The sequence below is a fragment of the Anas platyrhynchos genome, chromosome 1 (assembly GCF_047663525.1).
Source record: "Anas platyrhynchos isolate ZD024472 breed Pekin duck chromosome 1, IASCAAS_PekinDuck_T2T, whole genome shotgun sequence".
Taxonomy (NCBI): Eukaryota; Metazoa; Chordata; class Aves; order Anseriformes; family Anatidae; genus Anas; species Anas platyrhynchos.
Genome location: NC_092587.1, coordinates 43,161,506 through 43,188,914, shown reverse-complemented (window position 1 = coordinate 43,188,914; position 27,409 = coordinate 43,161,506). Strand labels below are relative to the sequence as shown.

The 27,409-nt window shown below is 38.5% G+C and overlaps 1 protein-coding gene across 1 annotated transcript in view; it reads left to right on the top strand.

Moving 5' to 3' along the window:
• UBN2 (ubinuclein 2) overlaps positions 1-27,409 on the top strand; it is a 54,288-nt gene that overhangs the window by 12,124 nt on the left and 14,755 nt on the right. The window contains exons 4-14 of the mRNA XM_027453562.3: positions 10,599-10,736; positions 11,720-11,832; positions 12,865-13,363; positions 16,733-16,803; positions 17,534-17,663; positions 18,992-19,110; positions 19,728-19,841; positions 20,806-20,949; positions 24,447-24,497; positions 25,024-25,066; positions 25,740-27,278. Coding sequence (XP_027309363.3) covers positions 10,599-10,736; positions 11,720-11,832; positions 12,865-13,363; positions 16,733-16,803; positions 17,534-17,663; positions 18,992-19,110; positions 19,728-19,841; positions 20,806-20,949; positions 24,447-24,497; positions 25,024-25,066; positions 25,740-27,278 — 2,961 coding nt within the window. The remainder of the gene's footprint in view (positions 1-10,598; positions 10,737-11,719; positions 11,833-12,864; positions 13,364-16,732; positions 16,804-17,533; positions 17,664-18,991; positions 19,111-19,727; positions 19,842-20,805; positions 20,950-24,446; positions 24,498-25,023; positions 25,067-25,739; positions 27,279-27,409) is intronic.

Here is a 27,409-nt window from a genome sequence, read left to right as displayed (position 1 = left end):
TTTTAAACTCGTACCATATCCCTCAGCTTTTGGTTGTGCTACTGGGACAATATGGAGGCCTAAGACTGTTCGCTTTCCAATGATCTGATTCTGATATTCAGATGTTTCACTCTGGCTGAGAAACCAGTCGAGCCTATAGGCTTACTTGGGTTCTCACTCTTGCTGTAGACAACCATTATCACTTCTGATGTCTTATGATATAGGACCTAAGTTGTACCTTGATTTTTTTCTAAAATTCTTGTGACCTGTCACAGATTTGTTAAGTGGTTTGGATTAACATTCGGTACGTGTACAGGTCTCTGTCAGAGCTGTGTATGAGTCTATCAGGTTTGAGCACTTAGAAGGTGGCACAGGATGAGAAAACTGATGTTGTTCTTGTTACCAGCAGCAGATCCATTAGATTTGCAGGAGCATTTGCTTCTGATATCTCTTGTGAGACTCCTGCAAGAACATACAAAAGGCAGTTGTCAGAGGACCAGATGGTTGTGTCATGTGGTAGCTGTGGAAGCTACTGGGGAGAACAGTGTATTCTCTAAAGCTTGCTCTCCTGAACAAATCATTATGCCTAGTGTCTGCATTATAAATTCAGACTGGTGAGAGGCCATCTCTTTTTTTCTGTCTTTCATTCCCATCTCTATCCACAGAAGAAAAAAGTATACCGTATACCAGCTGCAGTCTTAAGTTGTTGTTGCAGAGCTTAAGGGTTCTGTAATGTAGGAGTTAAGTTTAAGAAAACCTCGCATTCTGTCTGTCAGATGCAAATGGGAAATGTCCAGAAGGAAAGCCTACATGTCTGTTTTGCTCATCTTCTGTGTGTCCAGCTATTAAATCACTGTTTACCCTGAGAAATGCACAGCCAGGCCTAGCCTAGGTTTATTTCCTTTTGGAAGACATACTTTCCTAAACATACAAAACCCTCTAATGTCCAGGACACAAACACTTGAGAATCATATGAGTACCTCTTGAAATGCTCCAGGATTGGAGTCCTATTGTCTCCCTTTGTATCCTAGGAAAAAATAATTGGAAGCTTCCTTAGAGTTGTAGGCCTTTTTCTTGTCACAGGTGTGAAAGAAAGTCTGAAGTCTTTGGGACTGAAACATATTCTCGCTGTACCATTAGAGAGAGCTTCTTTCTAAAACCAACCGTTGAAGTAGTGCTATAAAAGGCTATTGAATAAATGAAACCGGTAAAACTAGACCTGTTTTTAAAAGCAGGCACTCTAAGTGATTTAATTAATTCTGCTTCCTCTGGATCCATTTGCAGTTAAGCAATTTTGTGCACATAACATAGATGCATGTAACAAATTGCGCATGTAACAGTATTTGGTTTCTCCAAGGATCCAGGAATGCAGTTGTTCCTCTGTTTTCTTGAGGGGGAGGAACAAGGATCAAGTGCAGGGAATCTTATAATGACATGATTCTCAGGTAATGGGCTTTAATATGGCTGGAGTACAGGCAGCTATAGGGTGTGTATTTCTGGAGGAAGGTTCTTGGAAAGCTCTGATAATAGCGAGCTTTTAAGGGATTTTTCTGGTCAGTGTCCTTAAAGCGCACTGGCACCTGTCCTTATAGAGTAGGATGGGCTTGGGACTAGGTTGCCAGGGCCCCACCTTCTGTGAAAAAGACTGTGTGAGATTCTTACTGCTCTTGCAGATTTGCTTTCATTGTTTACTCTGGAAAGAATCAGTACTTGTCTACTGCATATTTAAGACTTCAGCAGTATGGCGTCATTAAGACCATCAAAGTTTTTGTGGCTACTGAACACAGAGAGGTAAGGGCTCTTGAAGAGCAATTCAGTGGACTGAAACATGAAGCCAGCCAAAGGAAAACATTGGAGGGAAAGTACCTGGGTACATATTACCCTAAGTGACACAGATGATTCTTGCATCACTTACTCTTCAGACTTGTCTCCTCTTATGGGCTCTTATGGGAATAAGTGCATAGTTACAGGTTGCTATTTACTTCAGATGTATCTAGTATATATGCTGGTTTTTATCCTTGCCATCCTCGCTGGATAATTTTGTTAGCTTTTAAAGCCTGTTTAGAAGTGGCTTTTCCCCTCTGAATGCAATTGCAGACGAGTGGGAAATCTGTGCTTTAGGGTTGAACATTTTGACTGTATTAAGTCAGTACTGAACTCTTCCAGCTAAAACTTACAGTAAGACAATCTTACAGTTGTTTATAGCTGTTCTGCATGAGCTAGACTGGCAAATCCTAATCTTTGCTTAACAGTTGACTTCTGCAGTAGTAACAGTATTTATAAACTGCAAACCAAGCTGTCCCTCCTCACTGTTTCCGCTGCTTCAATGTTAAAAATGGGTAAATTGCCCAGGACAACACTCATTGCAGAATGGTGTTCTGTAGGGGAAGCAGAAACCTATATTCTTGCATGAACACGTGTACACTTGCCTGTGCGCCTGGTTTGGCTGGACTGCTTGCTTTCTTGATGAGCTCTGAATATTTGATCGGTTGCATGCCTTCATGACTATGTAAGCTTTATATTGATAGAGGTTCCAGGAGATGCTCTCTGAATTTTCTGCTGTCATACAGAACAGGCATCTGAAGTAATACATGGTGTTTAGTGAACAAGTATGCTCTTACCTCTTACTTGTAGGTAAGAACACCTGCACATCCAAAGCAAAGACTGCTTAGCACCTTCCCCATTGTTGGGAAGATGAGCACAGAGGGAGAACTGTGCACCTAGAAATCTGTAAGCAGTATAAGTTGTCTTGAAGCAGCCATGCTGACAGGAACTGAGGCAAAACACGAATGCCAAGGGCTGTGGAGGTGTTGACTGGGTAGCATGCAATTCGGTACTTCAGGCACCCAAGGCCATGTGTCAGTATTTAAACCAGTCTTCTATATTCATGACTTCACAGCAGTCTTCTAAGCGCTGGTATATGAGCCCTCTGCTGCAGCATAGAGGAAATTAATTTACTAGTGTTTTCTCATTCAAGGGAAGTTTTTCCAAAACAGGTACTTCAAATTAGCAAGAGCTCATTTGTGTTCAGCTACATCTTGCCTTAAGAGCTCAGACCCTCTTTAAAGGACAGCCTTTTGAGGTTTATGTTGATCTGTAGTAATTCTGAACACACTGGTAAAATAGCTGTTACCTATTTGGTTTCCCTGGAAGACTTTCTGTAACTTATGGGCTTAGTCTTTGCAAAAATTCTGTATCATAGTATACAGTTTTCCCTGTTTGCAGGATAAATTTGATTTGATTCATCTTGTAATCTCTAGGCTTATTAAAGATGTGATAGATTTAATATCCTCTTCTCTCCCACCACAGCATCCTCTCAAGAGTTCTGGAGTTGTGATCTAAAACTTCAACCTGATTGTCAGTAGCAGCATCTTGTTCAAGAATCTCGATTAGCTTAGATGCTCTTTCCCATTGAGAATGGTGTCTACTGGGAGAATGGCAGAACTCACTGTGGTTGTTGTCACTTTTACTTTTTTTTTTGTGGAGTCCTGGGCCAGATGATGTTCTAGGCCCACTTGATGTTGCTCTCCCATCCTTCCTACTCAAAGAAGCCTTTTTATACCTAGCTATGAAAAACATTTTTCTGAAACAAAAATACTGATTCTTAAACAAAATGACCCAAACTATTGATGTGCTAATGCTATAGAGGCTAATACAGGAGAAATGCTACATAGGTTTTATCATTAAACATCCTTCATGTTCGACTGAGAGATAAATTTATTTTTTCTGTATTTTTCACAGGGGAAAAACTGCTTTTGTAGGCCTCTGTAACAAACCTCATCCTCGCTAAATATATGAGGGTGCATTAAAGTTCTGTTGTCTTTTTTTAAGAGATTCACTTATTAGCTGTTTCCTTGGCTATGGATTTGTGTTATTACTGTCCTGTCTTCCTTGTTTACTGTCACTTTGCCCAGTGGCTGGGGAGTAGTGCACAGTGTCACCTCTAATAAAAGATATCTTGCATGCCTCCCAAGTGTCTTCAAGGTAGATGGCAGCTGACATGTTGTACGCATTCTAAAGAATACAGGGTGAACTTTTTCTTTACTTTTTACCTCTCCTCCCTACAATATAAATAAGGATGTAAAGTGGAGTACCAAACAAAGCAGATACTGTTCCGATTAATGCAGTACTATATACAACTATATACTGTTGTGGTTTAACACCACGAAGGAGCCAAACATCACACAGCTGCTCTCACTCCACCTTTTCAGCAGAACAGGAAGAGAAACTACAGTGAAAAAAACCTTATGACTTTTGATAAGGACAGGGGGATTGCTCACCATTTGCAACACAGACTTGACTTGGGGAAGATGAATTTATTGCCAATTAATAGCAGCCTAGAGTAGTGAGAACTAAAAGCAAACTAAAAACACTTCCCCTCCATCTACCTTCTGCTTCCGTACTGCCACTGTACTACCCCAAGTGATGCAGGGGAATGGAAATTGCAGCCTGTCCATAACACTTTTCTTCTCCTTCGTGGCCTCTTTCTTCACTCTCCAGCATGGGGTCCCTCCTACAGGATGCAGTCCTTCCCAAACTGATACTACGTGGGTTTTCCACAGGCTGCTCCAGTAAGATCTGTACCATTGGACCTACCACAGGTCCCCCATGGTTGGCAGCTCCCCCCAGGCCCCCTGCTTCTGTGTGGGCTTCTCTGCGCAGGCTGCAGCTCTGGCCTGGGGCCTGCTCCTGCGGGGGCTCTCCATGGGCCGCAGCCTCCTCCAGGCCACATCCACCTGCTCTACCGGGGGCTCCTCCACCCATGGGGGGCTGCAGCGTTGGAGATCTGCTCCATGTGGGACCCATGGGCTGCAGGGGGACAGCCTGCTCCACCAGGGGCCTCTCCACAGGCCGCAGGGGAACTGCTGCTGCCTGCCTGGAGCACCTCCTGCCCTCCTGCTGCACTGACCTTGGGGGCTGCAGGACTGGTTCTCTCTACATTTTCTTTCCTTTCTCCAACTGCTTCTCTGCAGTATATATATATATATTTTTTACCCTCTCTTCAATATGCTCTCACAGAGGCACAACCAATATTGCTTATTGGCTCAGGTTTGGCCAGTGGCAGGTCCCTTTTGGAGCTGCTGGCACTGGCTCTTACGTGAATGGGGCCTCTCACAGAGGTCATTCCTGCTATCTATCTTTCCACATAAGCCCAGTACAAAAGTCTTGTACTCATTTTAGGAAGGAATAAATAATTTATTTTTAATCCTGTGTTCTGGCCTGTGTTTCAACCAGATACCATAGGACTGTTCCATGTACTTCAAGAGCTCAGGGGGACAATTCAGAAACAAAACTCAGCATTTGCTTAGGTACTTGAAAAAACAGACATATCTGGCATTTGTAGTATTGTTTAAATTGGTAATGTCAAGGCTTTTGGAGTAAGAAATAAGAAACAAGCAACAATATTGCTAATAGGTACAGCACTTTTTTGCCTTTTTTTTTTTTTTTTTGTCAAACTTGATTTTTTTTTTTTTTTTTTTGAAAAGCACAAAGTTTCTTTTCATGGTAATTGGAACTCCTGGAGGAGTAGATACTGGTCAAGGATCAACTCATCTTCATTATTAAGCAGTACAAGGAAGTTGAGTGTTTTGGAAAAAAACATACAAACATAGCTATTACTGTAATATAAAGCAGTTTTTAACTTGCCAAAATCATAGGTCTTTGATAAGAGCACTTGTCTGAAGTGTTGTAAGTGGCAAGTCACGTTCATGGTAAATGAATGGGAAAGGAGAGTGTAACTTTTCAATAGTGTTCTAGCAATTCCGAAACATGAAAGCTGGAGGGGTTAAACATTACACTGAAAGTACAGTTAAGTGTTTTTATTACAGCTAAATATGCAGCGTGTGTCAGAGCTCAATCTCAGAAGGAACCACATTGAACAGATAAAGGTAGTCACATGAGTGGCCATGCATTTTATAACTTAGGCTGAAATATTTTCAAGGCAACAAGAATTTCTTCTTGGGTACTGAAGGTCAATTAGGCTATTAGCCTGACTCTGGTACTTGGTGGAAGAATACCAAAGGTGGTTGGGGGAAGAACAAAATAGGGCAATGTATAATACATTGATACTTGACTCAAGCTAGGCTGACAGATTACAATATACTAACTACTGCTAATAGCTAGGGGTATTCTAGAAGACTATTGTAGACTAGGCTATCCTGAGCCTTGTGTTAATCTTTATTTAATAGTCTGTTATGCCTTATTCTGTTGTGCTTTGCCAGCTGTCCTTTGTCCCAGGATTTTAAACAAACAAAAAACTTCTTAACTATACCTTGTGGAAGAGGGCCCTTCTTTAGCATTAGAAAGTTCGTTGTGCTTGTTTTTGATACCATCATGGGTTAGAAAAGCAATGGATTGTTCACCCTTAACCTTGTTCAAGATTTCATTGCATATTCTATTATGTTGTTTTTCTAGAAGATAGTACTGTTTTTGTCTGAAAACATATCGTAGGGTCATATGAATCACAGAATGGCTCAGGTTGGAAGGGACTTTAAATAACCCTCCTGCCATGGGCAGGGATGCCACCCACTAGATCAGGTTGGTCAAGGCCTTGTCCAACCTGGCCTTGAACACCTCCAGGGATGGGGCATCCACAGCTCCTCTGGGCAACCTGTTCCAGTGCCTCACCACCCTCTGAGTGAAGGATTTCCTCCTAACTTCTAGTCTAAATCTCCCCCTCTTTTAGTTTAAAACCATTCCCCCTTGTCCTGTCGTTATCCGTCTAAGCAAAAAATTGTTCTCCATCTCCCTGTAAGTATTGAAAAGCTGCAATAAGGTTACCACAGAGCCTTATGTTTAGACTGAGCGTATCTCTCTCAGCCTTTCTTTATATGGGAAATGCTTAAGCCCTCTGATCAATTTTGTGGCCTTCCTCTGGACCCATTCTAACAGATCTACATCTGTCTTGTGCTGGGAGCCCCGGTCCTGGATGCAGTACTCTTGGAATTTCTAAGAAAGATTAGACCACTGGAAAGGGGTTAAACCATTTTCCTTAAGTAATAGGATCAGAGAAGAGCATCCTCTAATTTCATGCACAGAAAAAGCTAATTGAAAGCAAAAGTCTTGAAATGATTTCATCAGAAGATTCAGAAGTTGCAGAAGCTGCATGCTGTTTAATTGAAAATCCTGAAGAAACTTCAAAATGAAGTTTAATCTAGTTATTGCCAATCGTATTCAAATTTTCTCTTCAGTTAGGGCAATAGGAAATGGGTTATGTTGGCAAGATACGAGGTACGTTGTGGTCTGTAGGACCCCCTTTTAGGTAGGTAGGTTGGAAAGAAAATAAAATGTAAAGTTGTAAGTTATACCTCATTCAGTAGGTTGAGGAAAACTCAAAATTTGATAGAAAGAAGTAAATTCTGTCAAGGGTTAAGGAGAGCTGAATATCAAAAAGGTCTTTGAAAGTCAGATTAAATCCATAGTCCTCAGCAGAAGCTGTTGAAAACCTCAATTGATAAGCTGCTTTTCCACATCTTGCTGACCTTGTTTGCTGCTGGCTGTTATGGAAGTTTGTTCATCTGTATATTAAATGAATTCTGTCTTTGCAGTTGACTTGTTCCTATGGATCTGTGCCATGTAGCATGTTGATCATACTAATGATCTGCAGCGATTCATGGCTTTCTCACTTGTGGACTGTCTTTAATCCTTACTTTTATGTTCTCCAGGGCTTCCTTTACTGCTCTGCAGCCAAGTCTTTACTTTGTTCCCCTGCATTTGTTCTTTACTTCTGACAATAATGGTCCCAGCTTTGACTGTGTGCTTTCTCCTCCAAACTTGGCAACTAGTGTATTCTTCTGGTTTGATCCCATATGGCCCCAACCTCACCAATTCAGTTTGTGCCCTGTCAGCTCAAAAGGGAAATGCCCGCTCTGTTAAGTACTGTGGATAATCACTTATTTTCTCTCTCTTTCATCTCCTTGTACTTAATGAAGCTGGTTCTGAGAGCCTGTGGAAAAACATCAGATTTCTCTGAAGTTCTTAACTAGCCTCCACTCTTCAGTTTACTGTGCACCTTCTACTTTTCATGATTCTCCTGGTCTCTTAGATGAATGGCAAGTCCATAACTAAATCACTTTGCTTTCAGTTTATCCAATTAAGTCTTTTGCTTTTTTGTACTAGTTTCTCATGTGATCTCAGGGTATTCCATAGATTCTGTCATTGCTTTTCATTTCTCTTTACCTTCCTCTACTGCATGTTAAGTCTTCCATTCCAAGAAGATAAAAGACGATGACTCATTGAAATTTCTAATCACTTACTCAGATCAAATTCACGTATGTCTCCAGTTGAGGCTGTTCTACCCAGCTTGCTTGTTTAAGTGTTTATCTGTTTTCCTTTTCTGGATAACTTTTTTCTTAATGTTTTTGGTAGCCTGGGCTTTTTAGTCCTTAAAGCGTATCTCTATTATTATCTTCAGTATACTTTCATCATGTACAGGGGAAACGAACTAACCTGGTAGCTGATTGTGCTTCACACTGTGTGTGTTCCCTTCCTGTAAGTGATCTCAGATATTCAGTTAAAACTGTGTGTACTTGACCTACTAATTTTTTCAACCTGTTGAATTCTGGCAGGTATTGTGTCTTAACAGGCATGCAGTGGAAGGCCTGCTGGTTCAAGCTTCAAAATAACAAACACATTGTTGCCTTCTTGAGTATCCTACTTAATTGTTAATCATTTGGCCTTGCTACCAAATGTTTATTGCTTGCAGCTGTAATTCAGAATAGGCCTTTTCCTCTGTCAGAGTGTGTACATCTAAGGTGTGTCATGCTCTTACCCTTTCTTTCAGAAGAAGGACAGAAATTGATTTAGTCATTGCATTGTTACTGTATCTTCTTGGTATTTTATAACTCTTTGTAGGTTCTGAAAATGCTTCCTCTTTATCTTTGCTGGCAGCTTTGTCTCAGGCATTCTCTTCTTACTCTTCTTGACAGACCATAGCTTCCAGAATTATTTATTGTTTGTTAAGCTCACCCTTTTACCATTTTCAGTATTTGAAAACCAAGTCCAGTAGTTAGAATTTGGAGTAGTTCAGGGCAACTTTGACCTTCAATGTGTTGATAGTGGCATTGTCAAGGCAACCTTCCCACAGTTTGCTTGCAAACACCATTGTGGCTTGCTTTTTTGATACTTATGCATAAAACTTGAATGAATCTATTCATTTTTTCAGCTTTTTCAAAACTTTGCTGTTAACAATATATTTCATAGAGACTGACAGATTTTTTTTATAATACCAGGAGGAAAATGTTGTAATCTAAAGATGCTGCCAGTTGAGAAATATAATTAATCCTATCCTCCACTTTACTTAATATTTACTACTTTTATTATGTCTTTGACGTCAATATTTTTGATACAACTTTGTAATCCTAACTTGGAAATTTCTTCATATAAGCTAAGTACTATACAAAGTAGTGCTTAGAAGAGGTTGAAACTTCTTGTGGCTTTAACTGTCTAAACAGAATGAAAATACATTTGACTTTCAACAAAGCAAGTCCTGACATTGTAGTATTTATAGAAGAGGGGATGTCATGTTCAACATAAAAAAAATTGGAAATAAACTCACAGATACTGTGGCTATGCTTGTTATGTTAAAAATGCTATCCCTGACAAAAGAAAACTACAGAACTTTGTACGAGAAACAGGTTTTTGAGCAGGCACTGTGGTTAGAGTTGATAAGAAATGTTAAGTGTGTTGGGTGTGAAATGCACTGCAGAGTTCTCATATTAATAAAAATCAGGAAAGGGATGAGCTTTACTGTGGCTTTCAGAGGAAAAATAAAAAAGCATGTCTGAGAACTTTTTTGTGCTTGTTTTAAGCACCTCTACTGTGTCAGTCTTATTTCCTGGATATAACATTCAATTTTATAAAATTTTGACATAGGTTAGGCTTCTTCCATTGCAAAATGGTGGTTGTTCAGATTGATGTATTTTCTTGAAAATGTGAGAAATAAGCTCTGGGAATAACTTCAGAGCTGTCTTTTTCAGATAACTTAAAGGTCTGTGAGATAAGTGTGTGAGTAACAGAAGGTATTGCTAGTTTGAGCTATACATTCTCTCATAAAATTGAAGGACATTCAATAAAAGTTATGAAACTACTATTTAAAATCGATAGAGGCAGTGTTTTCACAAAATTAGTATTAGACCAATGATGTCACTGGTATGCCTGTAAGGCTGTAGTAGACAGAGCTAATTAGCAATGTACCTGCCTAGCGTCAGGACAAAAACAACTCGTAAATAGTGAAATTGCTTGTACTCAGGTGGTATATCATTGTTCATATAGCTGAGGTATCACATGGTTTAACCTCTAGTATAATGTAATGTGCTGTCAGAGAAAGAATTTTGGAAAAAAATGTTGAAAGGCGTTTTCCTCAGGAGAAGCAGCCTCTGTGCCCATCCTCACTTCCTTCAGAAAGCAGTTTTTCTTAATGCTGAAATCTTTACTTCCAAATAAAAGGCATTATTTCGGAAGTACGAAGGTGATTTGATGATACTAGAGTTCTAAGCACTAGCCAATAGGTTTTTCATTACACTTCTGTATAATTTTTCATGGATAGGAACTGGTAAGTGAACTGCGTGTTCATTTTATTAAGAGATGATGATAAACTCATTTTCTTTTTCCCTGTCTAGTATGATGAATTGGTTCCTGCATCCCTGACAACCAAATATGGAGGGTTTTATATCAACACTGGTACACTGCAGTTCCGCCAGGCATCTGACTCAGAGGATGAAGACTTTGCAGAAGATAAGAAGCATAGGCCACCTAAAGTGAGTGATTTAAAACAGACTGATACGCAATACTGTTTTATGACAATCTCTCTTTTGTGGCTGTTGTATAAACAGTTAGGAAATAACTCCTGACATCCACAGGTTGTTCAGTCATTGAAGACTGAAGTCTAACTTCTTGTTGAGGCAGGCATGCAAGTTGTGTCTATCCATCTTAAATAAGTGACAGTTGATTCCTAAATTTTATAAGAATTTCATTACATATGATGAAAACATAAGTTCTCTAACTGCTTTTGTAATTCTGCAGGAAAAAAAAAAGATTTGAAATTGTTCCTAATATTCAGCATAACACTTAAAGCAAAGTACCTGTTAAAATAAAATCAGAACATGGGAGTAGCTGTGTTAAAAGTACGTGTACTGTCTTTCACAAACAGCCTACTGTTCTGTGTGCTTAACTTTTTTCATAGCAACCCGTATGGTGCTGTGATTTGGATTTGTGACTAACACAGCATTGATAACACAGCAGCGTTTTGACTGTTGCTGCATAATGCTAGCACTGTTTGAAGATTCTTTTTCCCTACTCTGCCTTCCTACTCCACTTCAGCAAGTAAGCTAGGGACCGGCAAGAAGTTTGGAGGGGAAACTGCTGATGTAAATTAGCAAAAAATATATTCCATACAATACTACATTGTATTTTTCAGTGAAATTGGTAGCAAAAGGGCAAGTTCGTTTTTCCCAGGTGGCTGCTGCTCACGCTGGCTGGGTATCAGTCCGCCTATGCCTCCAAGTATTTTTCTTACTGAGAACGCTGAATTCAGTAACTTTTTTTTTTTTTTTAATTGATGACAGAATTGTCAGTAAATGTAATTGCTATTGTAAATGCAGGTGTACTGTTTGCCTTTACACACATCAGGATATTTTTCCTGACTCCAAATTGGAAAATGTAAGGAAAATGAAAGTTTTTTTTTCTGTAGAAGTGCTTTAGGATAGAAGAATCATTGTCCTTTGTTTAATCTGTTTTGTAGATAGCAAAGTTAAAAGAAAGCGAAGATCGTGGAATGAAGAAGCGCAAGCGGAAAGATGAAGGGACGGAAAAGGAGAAGAAGCCTCGGAAAATGAAAGTTCCTAAGCAGTTGGGGTAGGTTCCTTTCTTCAGATGAACTCTAGAATTGCGTATGAAGTTTGGTTTTGAGATTGCATGTGGTAGCAAGTTTATCATCGCTGTTCAGGATACTGTAATGTTAAGCTATATTTAGTAGCTAACAGGTTTTGATTTTGATTTTTTTTTCTTAAGTAAATCCTATGAACTAACTTTCTTCTACCCTAAAATTCTGAATGAAGAGTTAAACAAGGAAAGATGAATTATGGAAAACATGGAAATGTTGATTCTGTGAATAACATTATCCATCATTGTCCTACCCAGTTTTCTGACAGTAAGAATTGCATCTATCTTCTCCGCCTTCTAACGAAAATTAATTTCTTATCCCTAGGTTTTTATTCTGGGAAACTGTAAACATACCTTGATTATTCTATGTGTTTCTTAACACAGGAGAACACTCAAAGGTATTCTGAGGTTAGCATGGAAGGATTAAGATGATGGGTTTTTAACTGGCTTCTGAAAAATTGTCCTTGAGTGAAAGTTGTCTTATTACAAATATTCAAGTTGGTATCGAAAATTTGTTGGTAGCATTTTTTTTATTAAGGTGCTGAACTGGGGGGAGATGCTCAGTTGAGTAGCATATGGATGTTGACCCTGCGCGTAAAAATTCTTAGCGGTGAAGAGAATTACTTTAACATATGCAGTGTGTCTAAACTTAAAGCAACCTGCTACTTGTTCATCAGTCAGAGAGGCAAGTTTTAAGTGTTTTAGTGTACCCGTAAGTTTAACAACTGTGCCAACTTCTCCACAATTGAATAGAAGTCTTGCGTACATTAAGGTAAATCTCATTTACTCTAAACTTAGTGTGCCCACAAAAAAAATCTGCTGAACATGACATCACATGACAAGCAAGGGTTTGAGATGATTGGTACAAGAGTCTGAAGATGGAAACACAAAGTACTTGTTTCCTGTTGCTAACTTTTTAATTGCACTAAACTCCCAAATTTTTCAAGGCCATTGTCACCTTTAACAGTCACATGCATTCTAATGAAATATTTTTTTCCTCTACAGAGTAATGGCCTTAAATTCACACAAGTCTGAAAAGAAGAAAAAGAAATTTTATAAAGACTCACTCTCTCTGGCTGCCATGATCCGTAAATTTCAAAAGGAGAAGGAAGCCATGAGGAAGAAGGAATCTAGTCCAAAACCTCCAGTGACTATTGCAACCTCTACCCCTAGTAAAATTCCTTCTTCCTCTCTCAGTGCAGGAAATGATATCTCTGACTTGAATCTTAGGATCAATGATCCTGTCCTCTCCATTTTTGGTAGCACAAATGAACGTGAGCTCCTGCAAGAAGCTGAAAGTGCCCTGGAGATGTTGGGAGACATTGACTTTGACAAGTTGCTTGATGGCACTTCTGATGGCAGCCCAGTATCTGAGCTGTCAGGAGAAAATGGAAATGTCACTCAGGCAACCTACACCTCTCAGGTCATGACACCCAAGCAGGTGCCTGCCCTCCCAGAAGGTCTGCCTATGCTACTTGAAAAGCGCATTGGAGACCTTCGAACAGTAAGTATGAACTCAATCATGAGGGAATGCATTGAAGGATCTGAGATAATGAGGAAGAATTACTAGGGTCTGAGTTACCATCGTTGAATTGCTGGTTGAAATGCTAAAAAAAAAATAATAATGTAGAATTGATCTTAATGTCAGTCTTAATGGTTGTATTTATACTCCTGAAAATGGGCACAGATGATGCAGGTCAATTGTTGAAGCAGTGTTTATTTCAGAGGAGACAAGGTTTTCTCCTATATCTTGCATGTACAAGAACTTGTGATGTTTTTTCCAGAATGGGAATATCAGTGTTATTTTAAATCGAATTATTAGTCAGTAAAATGAATTTGTGCTTCCTCACTTAGTTTGAAAAAAAAACAAAATACTATTGCAGCTTGTGATCTAATGTCAGTCTGAAATTCTGCCTTTGTAACACAAAATGATGTTAACTTGACAGTTCAAAAGGAGAAAAATAATATATTCTTTTGGAAGGTTGGAATGGAGCCCAAACTTCTCAAATATTAATAAAAAGTATTAAATTCCCAGCTTACAAACATTCCTACAGCTTATTGAAAGGGGTCAGAGCTGATAAGGTATTATATGCTCCTTGTTTCAGTTGTGGATGTTATCTTAAGTTGAGAATAAATTTGTTGTTTGATTGTTCAGATTCTGATTTTATCTATTAAGCTTTTCCTTACTCAGAATAAAGTGCAGCTTTTCCTTACTCAGAATAAGTTTTGAAGTAGTAGCTGAACTTTTTTTCCATTAAAATAGTTAAACAGTAGCAGAGCTTGCTTTGCTACCACTTAGTGATAACCATAATGCTTATCTTAGCTGTATGCAAATGTTTTGTAGTGTTGTTAGATGTTTTAAAATGTACTTGTCTAAATATAGACAAGGGTTAGTATTCTCTGAAATCAGATGATTTTGCCTACCTTTTGAATTTTCACATTCTTTACTGCGAATGAGCAATAGCTTCCTAGCAAAACAGCAGTAGAATTGGATAAGACCAAGAATAAGGAAGTGTTTGTTAGTGGCCTTCCCAGAGTTCATGCTGCTTCAATGCTTTTTAAAATAAATTAAAAAAAAAAACATGCAGTTGAAAAAAAAAAAAAAAAGCTTTAATTCAGTGGTTCTTGGAAAACCTAACTCTACACTCTTACACTTTTGAGCGTGTTTTCTGAAAGTTTAGCCCTTGGTGAGCAGAGCAAGTCTACACATAGACTTGGGGAAGAACTAGACTGTAATGACTTAAGGGTTGCAACTTCCTTACCAAATTGCCATCAACAGACATTACCGGTGAGGGAGAAAATCTTTTTAGAAAGGAGAAAAAAGAAAAATGGCTCCTGTACATTTTTTTCCAGACACTTATCAGGCTCGTACCTTGAGTGCTCATTAATGCAAAGAAAGTTAAGAATCTGTAGACTAAAGTCTGTGTTCCATGAATGAAGTTGTTAGGTACCTAGATAAGATTAAAAATAAATAAATAAATAATTTAGAAAGCCACTGACTGTATATAATGAACACTTCCTGACCTGCTCTTGTAGATTAATGTCTTCTGGTCCCCTCAGTGTGCAATTCTGAACTACAGACAACATTGCACACAAGCAGGGAAGTAATGGATATGCTACTTTCTATTGTGATGGTAGCTGTCAAAATAATCTGTCTGTGGAACAACAACAAAAAAAAATGATAGCAGTGTGTTTCTTGAGTCTGGTGTAGTTTGCTTCAAAGCCCAGCAACACCGTTTAGTATAATAGCTTAATGATGAAATTAGCTTTAAGATCTCCCTGGGTGAGAAATGTCAAAGCATCTTTCCTTCCACTTTTATATAAAACCATAAGGTAATAATCCTTGTTTTAATTATCCTTAAAGACACTGGATTTAATACTTTCAAACTTGTCTTTTTGGTATCTTTATCACTTGTAAACATCTATAACCTTTCTTATGTTTTTAGCAGAGCAAATCCTTCAGTAATCTTAAAACAGATAGTACCATCCCCTCAGCAGCTGACTGTACAGTAGAAAGTAGTGAGCGGAGTGCAGTACTTACAGGAACTAAAAACAACTCTGGTATATGTTCATGACTGAGATGGTAAAGCATTCAAGACGTTTGGTTACCTTACAGTTTCTGGATGGAGTAACAGACCCCTGTTTCCCTATGCAGTATAGAGTTTACATTCCTAGAAAATACTTAAATGACCCATGTATGTTTGAAATTAACAGAGAATAAGAAGAGTAAGTATTTAATAGTAATAAAGGAATGTGGTCAAGTTAATGCTTGAATTTGTAGTTTTTTAGCTATGTTGTTAGAAGTTGATAACAAAAGTTTTAAAGACCAGATTAAAGAGCCTTTTTAATTTGAATATTCTGTCAAATAGCATGTTGACTGCCTCTAATGTTTGTCAGTCGATATGATAATACCACACTTGCATACATTTTTTCATGGATATCCTTTTCAAGCCCTTCAAATACACTCTCATCCCAGTGCTAGAATATCTTAAGACAACAAGCTTCTCAGTGTTCTTTGTCTTGACTTTCGTAAGTCTGCAGAGTGAAGTGACACTGGAGAGGAGATTTTACTGATTTTAGTTGAATTGTTGAGCAGTGCAGGGAATTGACTTGGCTTTTTCACATGAGCTGTCATGGTTTGTGGAAAATATAAGTGATAGGAGCAAAAACAGTGATTCTGCATGGGCATTCCTGAGAGACCAGGAAATCTTCAAAAAAAGAAGTATGTGTAGGAATAATCTTGCTTTTTTTTTTTCATTTCATGAGTCAGGAAAAGACCAGAGAGGAATACAAAAGAGTTGGTAGAACAGAGGTTTTCCAGTTTTCACTCCTAGTCTAAAAATAGAGAGTATGCTGGACAGCACCAGAATAGAGGGATGATGCGAGGGAGTTGTGTAGAAATTGCAGGGTTGAGATGGATCTAAGAAAGCTGGAAAGTTGTAACCAGGCAAGGCACGTTACAGACAAACAAAGGAAGAGAGTAGGAAAGTGTTGATTAGTCATACAGGCAAGAGCATCAAGCAATGCTCCTCCTTTTAAAGTCATCAGTGATCATGATGTTGCTGGCTCTAAGCTAATACAACAGCTCTTCTGTTTTTTTTCTCTCCGTGGTTATTGAAAAGACTAGTATGTTAACGTCAGTGATCCAGGCAGTTTCTAAATAGAATGATTGCTTGCACTGGAGCAAGGAGTATTTATTTGAATATAATAGTAATTCTCATATCTTTTCCAAATAGCTGAGTGTAGTAAGATTTTTTTCCAAGTTTAAAAACAGAAAATAAGAAAATTATATAGCTGTAAAAGTAAAGATACAAATGTTTTGGGGATAAAATGAGCTCTGTGAACCTTTTGTTCTTTATTGTTGTATTTTCAGGCCGCCAAGATGTTTGATGAAGAAGGCAGGAAGAAGTTTTTCACACAAGACATGAATAATATTCTGCTGGAGTAAGTGCTTATCTGTACAACCTTCCCTTTTTGGAAATGGGGTGAAAGGAAAAGTACAGAAGAGGAAGTATTAATGAGGTTGTTCCAACAAAGCCATTAAAAGTCAATGAAGGTAGATCAGTCTAAGCTAGTTACTAGCTAAAGAGACTTATATATGAATACAACTCCTGTCATGACTATCTGTCTGTCTTTATCCACTGTAAAGTGTTTTGTAGTACCCTATGTCCTTGACTTCATGTGTAAAATTCAACAAAATTGCCATTTTTTCTTCCTGTCCCACATCTTCATAAATCAAAACATCTTCAGCTTTCATAAAGAAAAATGCTGACTATTCTTACTCTGTAATCCTTCAACTAAACGTTTAATATAGAGGGTTCTATGCTCTTAATAATATTAAGGAACAAAAAAGTTACCTCTAGAAGACAAGCAGCCAAAATTTTATCAAGATTGATGTGCGATGGTGGGAGTAAATACAATTTGTAAACACAGTATTCAACATTGCCAGGGAAGTATGTATCTGAAAGTCTTTTTCGAGTGGTTTCTTGACATTAAGACTTCCTCCTTTGCTCAAAATTTAGTTTAACATATCTAAAAATGTGTCCCAAGCTGCTATTTCTGGTATGCATAGCTAAAATCTGTTATGCATACAAAGCTTCCTTAGGTTTTTGTTCAGTTGTCATCTTCATCTTGGAGTACCTCACTGGTTGGCTGTCTCTTGTTTGTTTGTCAGTATTGAGCTACAGTTACAGGAGATAAATCCTGCCATCCGCAATGGAGTGTACTCTCACCTTGAGGCTTTTGTGCCATGCAATAAGGACACACTGATAAAGCGTCTGAAGAAGTTACACCTCAATGTCCAGGTAATGGGGGGGAGAGTAGCTCCAGTGTGAGTCAGTTATGTAACAGTGAGGAAAGAATGCAGAAGAGAAGAGCAACAGCCCCCAGTGTCTGCAATGAAGCAAAAGATTTTGGAGCATTTGCTAGATCAGCATAAATGCTTTTTTTCCTGTGTGAGTGCTCTTGTCATTACTTAAAGAACAACTATTTTAAGTATTTCAGACCTTTCTATTTGAGAATGAAATGCTTTCATCTTGAAAGCTGGATGGAGGGTAGATATCAAAGTAACAGAACTAGAAAGCCACAATCATGGTTATGACAAGTTGTAATTGCTATTGCATTTATTTTTGTGCCAAGAAAAAAAAGGTGGATTGATAATAGATGACCAGCCTATATTATTTGTGCAAATACACTGCTTTTGTGACCAAGTCTTACAAGTCCTTTATATCTCATTTGCAGTTGCTTTTTCCTCCAAGAATGTGTGTTTCTCTGGAATAAAAAAAAAAAAGGTGTCTGTGATTTGAAGTATCCTGACCTGGTTCTTTAGATGAGAATCAGGACTAAATCTTGCAGAGGGTCTGATGATCATGTATGCAGAGGTCTCAACCTGCTTAGAGGGAATAAGGTTTCATATGCTATTTCTAAATTAAGCATTAAGGTGTAACAGCACATAGCATCCTAGTTCTTCTCAGGAAACAGTTATGATTAAGAATGTGAAGTTAGAATATGTGGGAAGATAATTTAACACATGTAGGGAAGTATATAGTACGATATCACTTTAATGTTTGGAGTTCTTAATATTTGGAGATGATTCTATAAATGGTTCTTACTTTTGAGGTATGTAAATTACATTTAATAATAATAATCTATGCACAGACAATAATAATGATCCAGTACATAGATTTTCATCATTACCAAGATGTTTTTATACCACAGGTTTTTGGAAACTTGATTCATCAGATACTTATTTACAAGTGTTGAAATGCTCATCAGTCAAGTCATCTTGCTTTTTACCTCAAGTTTTCTTCCCTATTTTTATTAGAAAGGATTATTTAATGAGGTTGTGTCAAAATGTTTTGGGATATTTGTGGCTTGTTTCCTTGTGCCTATCTTTCATCATTTCTGGTCTCAAGATTTCATTAGTTGTACGAGAGATTTCAAGTATATGCATTTCTATAACGCTGTTGCACCTCACAGGATTCAAGTATCACGTGGGCAAGTACAGCTGCAGTCAATAGCTAGTACTGGAAATACTGCCTGTTGGGAGTGAGGGGAAAATTTCTGTGAAACTTTCTGAAAAGACCTTTACATTACATCTAGTAGGACTACTTCAGTGTTTCTTTTTTCACAGGATGACCGCTTGAGAGAACCACTGCAGAAGTTGAAGCTGGCTGTCAGTAATGTCATGCCTGAACAGTTATGCAAATATCAAGAGGATTGTCAGGCCCGCAATCAAGCTAAGAATGCCAAGTGGGTATTTCTGGAGTCTGTACGTTTCCATTCTAGAGCTTACCCGGAAGCTTGTCTCAATGTTATTCATTCTCTGAGTTCTGCCAAGTACTCAGCTCCAGTTTACAGGTGCCTGTAAGCTGAGTTGTGCAAAGTAGCTGGTATTATCTAAGTGATGTTATCACCGGACTTCAGAAAAAAATCCCATTAACTGAATGAAATAGATCTTGAGGAAAAGAAATTGTAAACTGTGAGAAGGATACCAGAGATACCCAATGTGATGGATTAGTGGAGGGGAAGTAGGAGGATGGTGTGTCCAGGTTCATGATTAACTTTTGTTCCTTTATATTGCAACTGTTTCCATAAGAGTTAGCTGACGTTAGACTTGGAGAAGCATTAGTAGATAGATCAGTGTCCTTGACAACATCCATACAGTGTGTCCTTTTCACTTGTACTTGTCTTTGAGGACTGTGAAGCAGTGAGGAGGGGAAGATGAGCTGTTTACCCTTTCAGGAAGGGTATAATGAGAATCTGAAGACAGGACTTTTTTTTTTTTTTACTGACATTTAACACAACACTCCTAATTAAATGTTTCGTCTGTAGTACAACTATAAAGTAAACAATTGTTCTAAATATAGGTCGCAAGCAGAAGATGAACGAGAGAAAAATGGATCAGAGGAAGATGATGATGAGAAACCTGGAAAGAGGGTTGTGGGGCCCAGAAAGAAGTTTCATTGGGATGACACAGTGAGGTGAGACAAAACTACCTTTGTCATCAGTTTTTCACTGACTTCATACAGGTGTGTGTGTGTTTTACAACATGGTGGTGTTAAATAATTGTTCTTGGAAGAGCATCATAGATTCTTATATGAAATGCTGAATTCTCTGTTTCCTTTGAGTAGATTTTACTGCAAAATGGGATTATCTAGATTTCAGCAATTTTAAGCAGGCTTTTAAGCAGCCAGAGCCTTTTAACTTAGAACTTGCATGGGAAATTACTAATTTAATTTTAGAACAAATAAAAATATTGAAAGGGGCTGCTGGGCTTCTCACATTGAATTTTTTTCATCCATAGTATGTTGTATGTTAAGACAGAGGGAAGCAATCTTCATGGAATATTGTATATATAATGGAATAAATATTTGTATGTATAAAATAGTACAACTAGGGCTGACCTGAAGGGAGCCATACTTAAAGATGAGATTTAAATTTGTTCTTTTTCATTCACAAGGCTTAGAAGGGTCAATGTTACTTAATTGTGTGCACTTTTATATCTTTTAAGGACAGTAAAATACAGCATCCTTGTCAGAAAGAATATTCCGTTGAAATAATTCAGTGTAGCATGGATTTCACTTGCTTTCATATCACAGACATTTTCCATCTTAAACGAGGTCAAGGTAATAGTGAGCAAAGTGAGAGAAGATGTTTCAGTTATGAGGCAATGACAAAAATGTAAAACTAATTAAAAACGATGGGGAAGCTGAAAAGAGATAAGCCATGTAGTCTGTTGGAAACAGCAGCAGATCATACCAGTTACAGTAGGAACTCATACAGTGGTAAAGTTTATTTGGGGGAAAAAAGATTGGAGTTGAACTCTTTCTATGACTGCCAGTGGACAGCAGCTATACAGCATCAGTGCTTCCATGTCTTGGTCTTTTTGCTGAGCTTTTGAAAAGGTTGTTTCTTTCAATATATCTATTGTGTTTCTTTTTGCAGGTCTCTGTTGTGTAATCTTGTTAAGATCAAGCTGGGATGCTATGAGCTAGAGCCAAATAGAAGTCAGTCTGCTGAAGATTACCTCAAAACCTTTATGGAAACAGAAGTGAAACCACTTTGGCCTAAAGGCTGGATGCAGGCGAGGTAAGATACCTGTTTTTTTAAATTTATTCCTTTTGGTGTTAAACTGTTTCTTGAGCTTTATTTATTGAGATAGGTTTGACTCAACAGTATACTTTAATGTTGTTTAAAACTTGAAAATGTCAATGGAAATAGAATATTAAATAAAAAAAAGTTTTTAATAGATTAAGTTTGTCATCTTTGCAAGCCCAAGAGCTGAAAAGATGCTCTTTTCCGTGGAGATCTATTGCTTTTATCATCTGTTGGATAGTTAATTTGCTGAAGTTCATAACATAGTCCATGATGCTTCCTTGGAGGGAAATACTGAGAGGGAGAAAAGGGTAACTGGAGAGTTTTTTCCTGTGATGTAAAATGATAAAGCCATGTTGCCAGTATGCTTTTAGTAGTCTGATAATGCAGTGTGATGTAGACTTCAGAATTATAAGTGGGAACGTCAAGGCAAGATTTTAAAAAACATTTAAGATGTTATGCTCTTATTTTGTGCATGCATTTAGGATGATCTGATGCTACAGTTCAAAATAAATCAGCTTATTGATGAAAACTAATACTTGATCCATAATGACTTGTTAAGAGAACAACCATGCAAAGGGGGAAAAATAAAGTGGGAGCAATAGTACTCAAGCGACAGAACTGTTGGCCTCCAAGCACAAGTGTCAACCATCTCCTTATAACATGTTAAGCTTGATGGTTAGAACTGGAACATAAACCATTGTTCCTTTCAGCAGTTCTGCCAGAAGGGTGGATGTTCTCATTAGTTAGTGAAAGCAAAAGAACTTTTTGTTTGTTTGAAGACCTCACAGCATCTGTACTGGACTGCCTTCTGACAGATTCAAAATACAAAATACACACATACACACACTTATTTATTTTATATATATGTATATATGTATATATAAGCAGAAGGTAAAACCTCTCCTCACCCATTATGGGAGGGGTTTTACCTTCTACTTAAATCCAAGCTGCTTTCACAGTATGGCTGAGTTTGGAAGGGACTGCTGGAGCTCTTCTGGTGCAACTCAGCTGCTCAAACAGAACTAGCTGGAGCCCAGGACCACCATGTTTAGGTGGCTTTTCCACAACTGTCCTAAGCAACCTGCTTTCTGTCTAAAAGCCTGTTTCAAGCAGTAGGAAGCAACTTTGAAACAGGCAATGACCAAAATAAAATGGATTGGTCAAAAAGAAAAATTTGTCAGAAGATGTGATGTAAGAAACAGGATTCTGGCTACAATGTGTACTAAGTAAATAATTTTCAATGAATTGGGTATGTAGGAATTAAATCTGTTTTTAAATCCTTTTTCTGTGAGGCAATAGTAGAAGTATTTTTCTTTGCACACAGAGGCTATATCAGTATTGTAAACAAATTTCTACAGAAATGGTTCTAGATCTTCTGACTGGGGGAGTACTCTTCCCTGCTCTCTATTTAGGAAGTGACCTGTCAGAACTTGTAGGTAGCTGTGCATGGAAAAAGGAAAAGCAAATATTTCCTGTTGTCTCAGTGATAACTCCTACCACAGCATGTGTTGTTCGTATGCTGGATTCACATTTATTTTGGGGGGGATGCTATGGTAGAGATCATGCTGAAGGCTTATATTTTTTAACCTTTGTATATGGCCTTGTGTAAGAAGAAACTATGTGAAATGGAGAAAAAAATCAGTAGGTCATTTTTAACATGAAATGCCAGTGTATTTCGTAGGGAATGCCTACAAATCAGAGTAGGCCTATAGTACTAGAACTTTGTGAGCCCAGACAAGAGGAAAATTTTCTTGCTTTTCCAAAGTTAAGTGTATTACACTCCGCATTCTTTATTGTAGAAGCATGAGGTATAGATATGACTGAACTGCACCAAGTTCATTTCTTCGTGTGTATCACAACTGTAGTGTAGCTCTGTCACGTGACTTTTCTGTGTATAATTTCCATACTCAGCCTCCTAAGATTCTCTTACTGATATTCATGGATTTAAATAAATTCTTTTTATCCTTAAGAATTTCAAAGCCTTTTTAGATAACATAACCCATTTATAAGTGGGCTGTGTATTTATTCCACATCTGTTTTTAAAAATGCCTGCAATATAAATGTGTATGTTTAAAAGAAGTGAAAAGAACAGGAAGGTTTTTTCCTTTTAATTCCAAGAGTTTCTCTTCTTTTGAGATGGTCTTGCAAGTGGGCTTGCAGCAAATTTATTTCTTACAGGTCAAACAGCACTTTGAAATCATGTCACAGAGGCAATCTCATCCTGACCTCTTTCATCAGCTGTTACAGCTTAAATACACGTATGCAGTGGAGTGATTGTTTTCTAAGCGTGTTCTTGCTGCCTTTCTTTGTACTGTATCTTTGACTTCTGTTCCTGTGGCAGTTACGCTTTGTCTTAAACGTTTAAGGATAATGTCACAAATTACTGGTGTCTAGAATGCCCCCAAAATGAAAAAGATCAAGGAGTAGACAAAGCACCAGGCAGAAGGCATGGAGGAAAATACTTTGGCAAAGCCAGATAGGTCAGAAAGTGGCACATGACACTTGTAATGAGGAAAGTTCCTTCTGTTTTCTGATGTTTTTCATAGGCATTCAGGAGTCTTTGATGGGGAGCAGTGTAATACAGATATGAGGTTTGTAGATACCTGGATTTTTTTCAGAATTGTTGCAGCTCTGTAGGATGTGTTTTCAGTGGTGAAAAGCTCTTGTTTAGACAGCTGTTCATGATGCGATCAACATGATGGCAGTGATGTAGAGAAATCTTGTCTATTTTAGTTTGCCTACCTGGAAGCAGCAAAGGGGGAGTGAGTTTTCATTAACTGTCTGTTTATAGCTGCATTTGGATAGCAAGCTGTAGTATAGATTCAGGTCAGGAATTATTCTTATTTCCCAGAGCAGGAGTTGCTAACATTATTGTGGCAACTCCTGCCATTTGTGGAGCTGTATTGCTGGCTCTGTAGAAAAGTACGTGTGTAAATGCAGTGTAAAGTCGCAGAAATGGTACTCAGTGGCCTATGCAAAATACTGAAGATGACTAGACACAAACTTGTTTCCTGTGTTCTAACTTTACTATAGTAAGCTTAAAAAACAAACAAACAAAAAAAACACAAATATAACCTACAAAACCTAAACCTGTGTGTTCCTGTGTTCAACATGTAAACATGTATGTAGAGGAGCTTAAAATAAGCCTTAATTTGCAATTTGAAATATCTTTTAGCCCTTGAGGACAGAGAATTCAAAATGTTGTTATTCTGTCCTGCTGGAGGAGGTGATACTGTATTATATAAGCTGCTTCTTGGCCACTGATACACACATTTTGTATGCATACTTAACTGTTTTTTTTACATAGCATTCTTCTGTTTATGCTTGTAACTCCACCATGGTAGCAATACAAACTACCTGCTGGCTATTTTGGGGACAGATAATCAAAGGATTCTTCTAAAAATTCAAGAGTACCTGTGTATGAGGAGGTCACATGTTGACTGTCCCTGTAGAATTGCCTTACGTTTCTTTTCTCACCACTCTTCCAGGATGCTTTTTAAAGAAAGTCGGAGTGTTCACAATCACCTCACTTCTGCTCCGTGAGTATAGTATTGACAACTTACTAATATCTGTAGTTCATAGTATCTCTTCCCATCTTCACGTAATTTCTTTTTGGACAGAGGGGAGAGAAGGGAGATACTTTGGGATTTGTTTGAAGACATTTGTTTGAAGACTATTATAGATATTGTCAGTTTAGATAAAGCTCTGTTAAGATAAACTCCTAGGATTCTGAGAGGCTGAAATGCCTTCATACTTTAAAGCTTCTCTAAATTTAGAAAGTACAAAACAAATACCTTAACCTGATATATATCAGGTTATATCAGCAATTCAGTGAATTTTGCATGATACATGACAACAACGGATTAACCATGTGCTTGCCCCCCCCCCCTTTATTTTAAGAGTCTTTATTTTTTTCTATTTCAAAAATGCTTTTTTATAAAAGCTGGACCACAGTGGTCATCCTTCTAGTTTACTGGAATATAATCAGGGTGACAGTTGAAAATAAAATTACTTGTCCTTTGTCTTCTGATGCACATTTATCTCCTCTGCTTTCTTCTGATTTAGGGCAAAGAAGAAGGTGATTCTGGCACCTAAACCCAAAGTGAAGGTAAATGTCTGACTTTTATATGACCATTTGATACAAACAGTTTCTTGCCTCAGTTCCAGGAAAAAATATCTATCAGAAGGGTTAGCTAGTAAATGCTAATTTAAGGAAAATGCTGTAAGAGCTTATTGGTTTAAAGCACGGATTACCAAGCTAAGTAATACAAGAGACTTCTCTGTATAGCTTTGTGATACTAAGCTTACATAGCTTTTTGAAAATTGACTATGAAGAAGGAAATAGTTCCATCAAAGTTCCCTTTTTTAATATGTGGTTTGTTTGCTTTTGGCTTGTGTTAAATTCGGCAACACTGGAAAAATGTATGGTTGGGAGTATAGCATAAACTGATAGAGGTTTTCATTAGACATGATGAGGTGTTGTCTTAGCCTAGGAGCAATTTTTACTTAATGATCAGATTAACTATCCTGTTCTTCACAGCAGAGATTATTCTTAACTGTGGGGGGCACTTTTGTATGTGGACCAACAGCACTAGACTTTAAAATACAAACATTGAATTAGCACACAAGTATCTGACATCTAGATATCTATATCTTAATATAAAAAATTTCAGGTCTTGGTTCCACTGAATGTACGTAATAATAGTATTAAACGAAAGAAGACTTTGGATCTATTCCAGAAAGGCTATTAAACTTGCCTTTTCTTATCTCTTCATTCTCAGGACTCCAGTCCAAAGAAAGAACAGAAAACGTGTACGTCTTCAGTCAATTCAACTTGTGCTACTACACTGAGTACCAGCGCACCTGTCTGCACCCCAGCCAGCTCTAGCTGCACGCCAGCTCCAGAGACTATCTGCTTGGACGACTCACTGGATGAAGACCTCTCTTTCCACCCACCATCACTGGACTCCATTTCTGATGCTCTGGCAGTTATCAATAATGGTGCCAAGGGATCGCCTCTTGGATCCACCATAGAGACACCAACATCCAGACCTCGCCCTGGGCTGAGGGAAGAGAAACTGGCAAGCATTATGAGCAAGTTGCCCCTGGCAACTTCAAAGAAAGTAGAGCCCACTCAAGCACCCCATTCATCAAGTCTTATTGCTGGTCACACGGGGCCAGTACCAAAGAAACCCCAGGACATAGTTCACACTGGTATCTCTTCAGGCCTTATTGCTGGATCTTCAATTCAAAATCCTAAGGTTTCCTTAGAGCCTTTGCCAGCCAAGCTACTTCAGCAAGGACTACAGAGGTCAAGTCAGATCCAAGCTGCTTCTTCCTCTTCACAGACCCATGTTTCTTCCTCTAAGACCCAAGCAGCTATTTCCACCTCCTCTCAAAGACCCAAGGATGCTAGTATCTTGGTATCATCTTCTGAGATTCAAGGAGGTTCTTCCTCAACATCACAAATGACAAAGGTGCACCAGCATTCAGCTGTACAGCAGAAATATGTATCTCCTTTACAAGCAACTATTAGTAAATCACAGACCAATCCAGTGGTGAAATTGAGCAGTAATCCCAAACTGACGTGCTCATCACCAGTCATCAAGGCTCAAGAGAAGTCTGTAGTATATCGCCTGCCTTTGTCTAACCCCTCATCTGGAAGTGGCTCTCAAGTATCTCACCCACTGGTTTCTCGGACAACATCCAGCACCTCTACCTCTAGTAACTATTTAGCCAAGGCTATGGTGTCACAGGTTTCTTCCCAGGGTTTCAAGCCTCCCTTCTCCATGGCTGCCTCTCCTAAACCTGCTGCCTCTCCCAAGCCCACTGCATCTAAGCCCTCTGTGACACCCAAGCCCAATGCATCGCCTAAATTTTCATCTAAGTCCACCTCATCCCCCAGGCCTGCAACAACACCCAGTTCTTCCAGTTCAAGTGCACTAGTTTCCCAGAGTAGTCACTCCAGCAACAACCCCCTTCATAAACAAACCAGTGGTGTAAATATCAGCAGGCAGTCTCCCACAATGAATTTGCTGCCCTCTAATCGCACCTCAGGCCTTCAGCCTGCAAAGAACCCTCAGGCTTCTTCAAAATTGCCCAACTCTTCTCCTTCTGGAACTGTTGGTAAAAATAATTTGGGTGGAGTTGGAATGAATGTACCTGCCAGCAGAGGCAGTAACCTTAACTCAAGTGGAGCTAGTAGGACTAGTCTGTCTGGGGGAGCAGGAAGTGGAACACAGGGTGCTACTAAACAATTGTCAACTCCACACAGACCATCTTCTGCCTCAGGGTCTCCAGTTGTAGCAGCCAGTGTGCAGGTATGCATCTAACGCGTTTACATTTAAATCAGACATTAATATTTATCGCACTTTGAAAACAGGCTTACAATACCTTGATTTGAAAGTGAGTCACAAGGTTAATGTTTACGCTTTACCTAGTATGAATGCTA